At 52.0% G+C, this 7935-nt stretch overlaps 1 protein-coding gene across 1 annotated transcript; it reads right to left on the bottom strand.

Moving 5' to 3' along the window:
• Positions 1–3575: 3575 nt before the first annotated feature.
• Positions 3576–6991, bottom strand: USP27X (ubiquitin specific peptidase 27 X-linked). The gene is made up of 3 exons (XM_047075789.1): positions 6889–6991; positions 6453–6567; positions 3576–6224 (listed from the first exon to the last, which is right to left on the bottom strand). The coding sequence occupies exons 1-3, from the start codon at positions 6989–6991 to the stop codon at positions 3866–3868; spliced, it is 2577 nt and encodes an 858-aa protein (XP_046931745.1). The 3' UTR covers positions 3576–3865.
• Positions 6992–7935: the final 944 nt, after the last annotated feature.

The raw sequence follows: 7935 nt of genomic DNA, 5'->3' as shown, positions 1-7935 counted from the left end.
GGCGCTGAACTTCATACTCTCGGAGGACCTAGGCCTTCACTTCTGGGTGTGAGTGTACATTTGGTGCAAACACGGGTTCCTGGCATCAGGTCTACTGCATTATGACAACATGAGTTGTGTGGGGGCCATTCTGTTTCTTGATTGGAAAAGACCTCTTGGTTGATGGCATCCCTGATCAGGATTCCCTGTGGATGGGGAAGAAGTGAGGCAGTTAAGTATGTGAACTGTGGGCCAGAATAAGTTTCAGCATTCGGCTACTCCAGGAAATGGGAAGTAGTAGCCTTCTGAATTTTCAACCGGGTTAGGCCAAAAAAACCTACATACATATAAGGCATGTATGATGGGTGAAAGAGAGCTCAGAATGGTCCCTCATTCTGAGCTCTGTGGGTGGATAAGACCCCAGTTGTGAGCACTCATCTTTTGCCCATGCCCTTCTGGGCCCCGATCATAAATGTACATGGGAACTGAGTTTCCCTGGCTGGCTGATGACAGCTTGTGGGAGTCTCAGTTAAAAATTAGCTTAAATTTCATCAGCTCTTGCCCACATCTGCTCACACGGGAATTCCAGGCATCATGTAAAATACCCCAGTTGTGTCTGAAAGTTCCCAGTAAGTCACAAACCACTCTGTTTTTGACATCTCCTGTGTTTTTCCTTATTCGGGGCCCCATCTTCACGTACTCTGCCCATGAAGCTGTTTAAGAAGTACTTAACCCCTTCCCTGCTCCCCTCCTTGTGCCCCCCATGCGAATGTTGATAAAGGTGCCAAGGACATTCCGTTCTGATCCCCCTAAAGGCCCCACCATGGAGGTGCCTGCCCAATGTGCCAGACATGCCTGAATCTCCATCTGGGCTCAAGGTAACACATACCTGCTGAATACATGATTCCCTGGGTCCCACGGTGGTGTGATCTGAAAGCAGGCCCTGGCTGCTGTTGTTACACTCCATGGCTCAATTTGGGGGTTGGTGACAGGTAGGGGCATTGGGCTGGGCTTGAATGGCTCCCCTGTTGCTGAGGGACAATGGTGTTTCCCAGAGGTGGTGCGTGCTTCAATCAGGAGGTGCCAGGCACAGCTGCTCCCTCTGGTGGTCTGTGCCTTCCACCAGCGGAGACAGGGAGGTCAGCTTCAGCAGTCTCGCGCCATTCATATCTCTTAGAACTATTCCTGAGTGCAGGGTATTTAAAAGACAGTTTCTGTATCAGACAAACCCAAAATGAGGAGCATTGTATTAAAAATGCTAATGCCATACAAGACAAAGTAAGTTTGTGGAAATGTTCCAGGTTAAACCTGACAACTAAAAGCAATACCTCACCCTAGACCAGATCCTATGATGGACAAGGAAATGCTGTAAAGGACATCATTGTGCCAGCAGATAAATTTGAAGTGCTAACGGTAGATACTAGTATTGCGTCGATGTGAAATTTACTGAAGCTCTTAGCTATACCATGATGTAGAGAACATGCCTATCTTTAGGCAATGCATGAAGTACATTAGTCATGAAGGGCTATGATGCATGTAATCTACCATCATATGGTCCAGACACACACACGCACACACACACACACACACACACACAACTTATGAGGGTGTGCATTCACGTAAACGATAAAGTAAATGGGGTAAAAACTGTTAGCAATAGGTGAATCTGGCATACAGATGTTCTTTATACTATTTTTATTTTTGCAACTTTCCTCTACGTTTAAAATATTTCCAAATAAAAAAGCTTAAAAATGTCAAAGATAGTTTCTGCAAGCAGTCAGAATCTGGTGGCACATGCCTTACTGAACACTACCTATGGCAGACAGGAGGAATGAGGACATGGCTGTCTTCCCAGGCAGCCCTACCAGACACATCCCAAAAAAATAATCAGATACCCTGCACTGATTTGCCAAGTGGCACCTGAGGCCACTCATCCCTGAATCTCCCCCTTCCTCCAAGATACCAAAGGTAACACTTTTATATATTTTGAGGATCTTGGGCCCCGGGTGGTGGCAAAATTTTGCTTATGAAAGGAAGGTGCATTGGTTCATTGATTCATCGGTACCTGTTTTGACTGTCTACTTACTATGCACCAGGAACTGTGCTAGGGGCTGAGTGTGCAGCCTAGCGTCCAAGAGGAGACACAACCCCTGTCCTAAAGAACATCTATGAGCTAGCTGGGGATGCATCCCCAACCACATTCATAAACGTATATTTTCCAAATGAGTGGAACATGAAGTAGATTTGGGAAGCCCTGTAGGTGGGGGTGGGGGGAGCCAGCCTTTTACCAGAGCCAGTGGATCCAAGCCCCATGGGTCTGATAGTCTCCCCCCTCCCCACAAAGATTTTCTAGGTTATAGATACTTTTGTACCTGATGCGAACCATCAATGCTTACCCCCTCCTGGGCACATCCCATCTGTTCTGGCTTAGCCCTCTGCAGGCTGCTCTGCCCTCTGGGAGAATCAGGGAAGAGGCCAATGTGCCACTCCATCGATCTCCTTGGGCTGGTGGACCAGTGAGCTTTGGAAAATAGTCTTTCAACTGATCCGGGCCTGCAGGTGGATGTGACAGCCCACACATGATTGTGGAAGGCAAAGGCTAGCAAACACCCTCATTCAGAGGCCTGGCAGCCTACTGGTCCTGAGAGTCCCCTCATCAGGGTGCTTAGTCATGGAAACAACAGGATGGTCTTCCAAATGGACAGAAGGCCTTTGGGAGACAGTTGTAGTTCTCCCCCCACGCCCCGGTGTGGCACTGGTTGTGATGCCCTTACATAGGGACAAAGGTGGAATCCATTGCCTTGGGGCTCCAAGTAGACAGTGTTGGGGAGGGAGTCGTTAACTGTGTGTGCATGTGTGTGTATGTGCGTGAGTGACTGCATGTGACACGAGGTGTGTCCATTCTGTCCATGGGTCTCAGGTTGGACCAACCCTCACCTCTGATGCATTCTGGTCCTGGTCCGAAGAAGTTTCAGATCCAACAAACGTTTACTGAGCCCCTACAAAGTTCCAAGCCTTTTACTTGATACTTAGACACATTTTATATCGTTTAATCTTTAACAATAACCCTTTAAGGTAGGAATTATCTGCATTGTACAGATGAGAAAACAATCGCAAAGAGGTTCATTGATTTGCTCAAGTATATCATACAGCTTTTTTTTAAACACTCACACACTATACTCTTAGCTGAGTCCTGTCTGTGTTGGTTGCTTATCTTACAGTATTTTTTTTTGTCTTCTCTACATTTGGAGCAATTGCTCCCCTTATACAAGCCCCCTTCCTTCTTCACCTTTCACTAGCCTCATGGGCTTTTCTTTTTTTTAATACTGCATTTAATAGCACAAAAAATCACGAATACAAAGAAACTGGCAAAGGTGTTTGTCAATGAGATATCCTTGCCTCCTCCACTTTTCTGCTTTCAGACCCATATACGTAATGGGCTACATTTGTATAGACTTTTCTCCCCCCCTCCAAACATATAACTGTTATGTGATTGGTCAGTTGAAGCTGAAACACCCATGGAGAAAGATGTTTTACGGTTACAAGGGCACACACCCCCCCCCACACCACCCCCCTCCCACCCCACACTTTCCCACACAATCTTTTGGAGGAATATAGGATATGTACCAGTGTCAGGATTTCCCTGCTCCTGCCTTCCCCACCTAGAGCATTCCTGCCATTGAATTCTCCTTTAAGTGACTGTTTAGACTAGAGCCTCTTCTCCCACCCCGTCTACTTCTCTTCCAACCAGGACCTTTTAGACACTGGGTACTGTTCAATTCTTACTCTGTCAGGCCCATGGGCCATGCAAGTAGGTCCTTTAAATCTCGAAGCCAGTTGTAGTATAGGTGTTGTCATCTTCCATTACAGGTAGGTCTGTGTCACTTCAGTAGGCTTGTGTATTCATTTCTTTCACTTTTTCTGACTCATGTTCCAGGACCTGTTTGTGATAGAACAGTAAATACCCTTCACTGTCCAGAACGTCCTTAATACTGGCCTTGGTGATGACGGCATCATCACACTTGAACCACTGGTCCTTGTGGTGCCGGATGAAGCTGGTGTAGTGGCCACTCTCCAAGGTTCCTTGGTGATTAACCACAGCAAACAAGGAATACTTATTCTCATCATTTCCACTATTGGTTGGCAGCTGCAACTGTCCATTCATCCTGCTCTCTTTACTCGAGGCCATAAATGGTGTCATATCCAGCTCCAGAGGAAAGGATATGTATGTAGTGATCTTGCGCCTCTGTTTGGCCGAGTGTTCAAACCGTTTGAAATGAAAACAGGCAACAACAGGTAATTTATTCATCGTGAGCTGTTTGGTAGATTCCTGGTAGCTTTGGCAACTACCGCATTTGATTTTGGCACTGCTACCTAAGTGCTCTGGCCTTGTAAACCTTCGCAAGCAGTCCGTGAGGGTGGTGATTCCTGGTATGTGGCTTTCCCCGTTCACACTGCTTTCCCTCCCTGGGCTCATGGGCCAGAAGGAGGTGCAAGAGCCAGGCAAGTCCAAACTGATGTCCCAGCATGGGTCTATGGTGGTGGAGACGCCATGGCAGGCTTGACAGGTGACATCAGACTGCAGGCCACCTGTGAAGATTTGGTCTATGATGCAGTTACAGTGGTTGGGATTGTTGGCAGCCTTCCCGGCATCATCACCTTTGCAGTGCCTGTGCAGGACATCTAACGCGGCAATGAGGAACTCGTGGGCATCCTGTTGCCTGTATCCTGCTAAGTGACGAGCGTGTATCCATACCAGGTGCAGTAATTTATAAGGAACGTGAGGAGATGGGTTTCCAGAATACAACTCCCGAAAAAGCGAAGACATCTCACAGACCAGACACAACTCAGGACTTGGCATTTCACATCTGTGCCTGTCGGACAGGAAGAAATCTCTCAGGATCGGAGTATGGGTAAGGGCCTGGACGATGCAGTTCATAAAGCACGTGTTGCCAAGATTGATTAGTCCTCTTAAACCAATGGTAAAACTGGAGGTGATTCTTCTTCTCCTTGGGTTGTGTCCCAGCAGTTCTAACTCGGGTTTGGTTGTCTCCCAGGTTGGATATTTCTCACCGAGTCCTGGCATTGAACACTGCTGGTGAGAAACCTCGGTTGAGGTGGAGGCCTGTAATTTCAAAGCTTCTCCTTGCTCTTCTTTGGCAATTTGCTCAATGTCTCTGTCATATACATAATCCTTACACATAAAGCAGTATATACCTCCATAATAAAGGTCTACGGCTAAGTTGTGTTGTTTTGTCTCGGCGTGCTCATGAATGTGTTTCTCTGTGAAGCAGCCAAAGAAGACACAAGAAAGGCAAGAGTGAAGTCTGTTCAAATGGGTGCCACACACATGGCAGATGCACGACTTTGCCTTGCTTTTCCTGGTCTCTGGGGTTCCACACCACACGAAGCACTGGTAGATCACCCGCAGTTCCTGCCTCCAGTTCTCTCCCACCTTAAAGCTGTTCACGTGGGAACAGCCTGGTGGACCCACAGCGAAATCCACATCCAGGCATCCGCCCCCAGGGCCGCGCCGGGGCCGGGGCCGGGGCGGGGGCCGTGGCCTAGGCTGCGGCGGGGTACGGAGCCGGGTCTGTGGCCGCGGCCGGGGTCGGCGGCGGGGGGCACGACTGCGCCGCGGAGAGGGATCGGGGGGCCGCGGGGGTTCGGAGGGAAGGGTGGGGGGAGGAACCTCGTCGCTGCTGCCGCCACCGCCGCTCCGCGCTGGGTTCTCATCCTCCAGCTCCTGCTTCGGCTCCCCCTTCGGCTCCTGCTCCGCCTCCGGTACGGGCTCGGGTTCGGGCTCCAGCTTGAGCTCAGCCTGGCGGCCCAGACCCTCCGCTGTCTCCACGTTCCCGGCGGTGTCCACCTTCCCCGCCGCCTCCACCTTCCCCGCCGCCTCCACCTTCCCCTCCACCTTCGCCTCCGCCTCCACCTTCCTCTCCGCCTTCTCCGCCTTCTCCGCCGTCTCCGCCGTCTCCGCCTCCTCTACCTCCTCCGCCTCCACTGGCGGCGGCTCCTCCCCCTGCTCGCAGGGCTCGGGCGGCCACTGGGCGTGGCGGCACGGGGGCCACGCAGACCTGGGGTGTCCCCCGCCCGGCCTGAGGGAGCGCGGTGGCTGTGACAGCTGGACCCAAAAGGGACTTTCACTGAAGGAGGCGGCAGCGGAAGCAGGCGACGCCCCCCGGGAATCCTCCCGCCGTAGCCCCCTAGCGGAGGCCGCTTCGGCAGCCAGGCCCCGTTTCCTTTAATTCAGTATTTCCCAAACTTGCTTGTTCACGAGAATCACGTGGGGAGCGTGTTAAAATTACAGATTCATCGGCTCCACCCGCAGACGTACTGAATCAGAATCGCGAAGGGAGGTGCTCCGGAACCTGTATCTTTAACTAGTGCCCGGGAGGATTCTTATGATCAGGCAAGTTTGGGAAACACAGCTCTAATTCATTGAGGCTGGCGGGAAGGGGGGCGGGGACCGCGCAGTCTCTTTAAGGCGCTTCCAGTTCTCAGCTCCAATCGCAGCTCTGACCCCCTTCATCGTCTCCTCCCCTTTCCCCGTCCTTCCCTTCGTCCATGCAGCTTCCCCCAGCCCTGCGGGGCCGGGGACGGAGGAATAGTAAAGTCCAGAAAGGTCTTTGGGGCTGTGAAATGTCCCCTCAGAGGCCAGGTCCTCAGGAGCAGTCGGAAACCACGATAGGCCATCATCCCTACAGCTGAGCCTGCCCCCAGCCCTGTCCCAGGCTCCCTCCCACCCCAGGTCCTGTCCTCACAGATAAGGACCAGGTCCATTCTGGGGGCGGGCCTGGACCCCACATCCGGAGAGGCAGAACTCCCAAGGTTGCTGGGCCCGGAGAGGCACATCCCTTTTGCCCATCTTATTGGTGCTCTGCAGAATCTATGCCTGCTCCTCACCTTCTCGGGCTCCAAAGGCCGCGGGTGGGATGAGGGTTTGGCAGTATGCCCTCTGCCCCAGCAGACGCTGAGCCGCCCGGGGGCACCAGAAGGGACAGGCCATGCCTACTGCTGGCACCTCCCCTACCGCTGAGAAAGGGGAAGACACCGCCCCAAGACCCCCAAGTCTGGCAGAGAGCCCCTGATAGGCAGCAGGTGGGAGTAGGGGGTGGGGAGCAGCTTCGGTAGTTGTAGCAGCCAGCAGGGGGAGGGGGGGCCTGGGTCTGAGAGCTCCTGCACTGAGCTGCTGGCAGTGGAAAGTGGCCACAGGTGCTGGTCCCAGGGAGTCAGGAGGGGGCTCAGAAGAGGTAGATAGCCAGTGTTCTAGGAAGAGTCAGTTCCCTGAGTCCCGTAATGGCTGGCCTTGACCCCGTATACACAGTCTGACTACGGGGCTGTGCTGCCTGAGTATACCCTAGCAGACTTCTCCTTGGTTGGCACTGGACATCACCTCTCAGCCGGCCCCTTCCTGCTGGGAGGAGGTGGTGCCTAAGCCTCCTGGAGTTAGCAGCGAGAGTTGGTTGTCAAGAATTATGCGCCCTTAAGGAGAATGAGATGCTTGGCTCCCATACAGCTAAGGTCCCCCAGAGCTGCCATGGTGCCCTGCCTTTCAAAGCCAACTCTTGCTTCAATTCCTTGAAGCACCCCAGCATCTTTCCTATAAATGCCTGCCCTTTGTGACCTGCAACCAGAGGAACTGCAACTAGCATACCCACTGAAGAAATCCTGCTCCTGCTCCTGCTCCTAATGCTGCTGCTAAAAATGCCTGAGGTCATGAACTGGAGGGAGGAGGGGGAGGTACTCCATCCCACCTCCCCAGAGTGACAGATATCAAAGAGACCTAAAGATCTCTATGTACCTAAGACTGTCTACCCCTGAAGACTAACCAAAGCAACCTGACTACTTTATTATCCAACCTCCAGCACAAGCCCACGTGTCCAGGAGGTTCTGGAACGGGGTGGGGGGGGGGGAGGCTTTCCAGTCATTCACTCAGCAAATGTGTTTTCA

Source organism: Lynx rufus, unplaced genomic scaffold (assembly GCF_022079265.1).
Source record: "Lynx rufus isolate CCGP_SWC_20201006 ecotype Redwood Valley unplaced genomic scaffold, mLynRuf1.p SCAF_14, whole genome shotgun sequence".
Classification (NCBI taxonomy): Eukaryota; Metazoa; Chordata; class Mammalia; order Carnivora; family Felidae; genus Lynx; species Lynx rufus.
This window is presented reverse-complemented; position numbering and strand designations above follow the sequence as displayed.

Excerpts from the sequence above, each read along its gene's own strand:
- USP27X (XM_047075789.1), bottom strand. The coding sequence starts at position 6,991 with ATGGCCTGTCCCTTCTGGTGCCCCCGGGCGGCTCAGCGTCTGCTGGGG. Across the intron at positions 6,568-6,888 it reads GGCCTTTGGAGCCCGAGAAG|GGCTGGGGGAAGCTGCATGG; the intron begins GTGAGGAGCAGG and ends CCGGCCCCGCAG. Across the intron at positions 6,225-6,452 it reads CGCCTTAAAGAGACTGCGCG|GAAACGGGGCCTGGCTGCCG; the intron begins GTCCCCGCCCCC and ends ACTGAATTAAAG.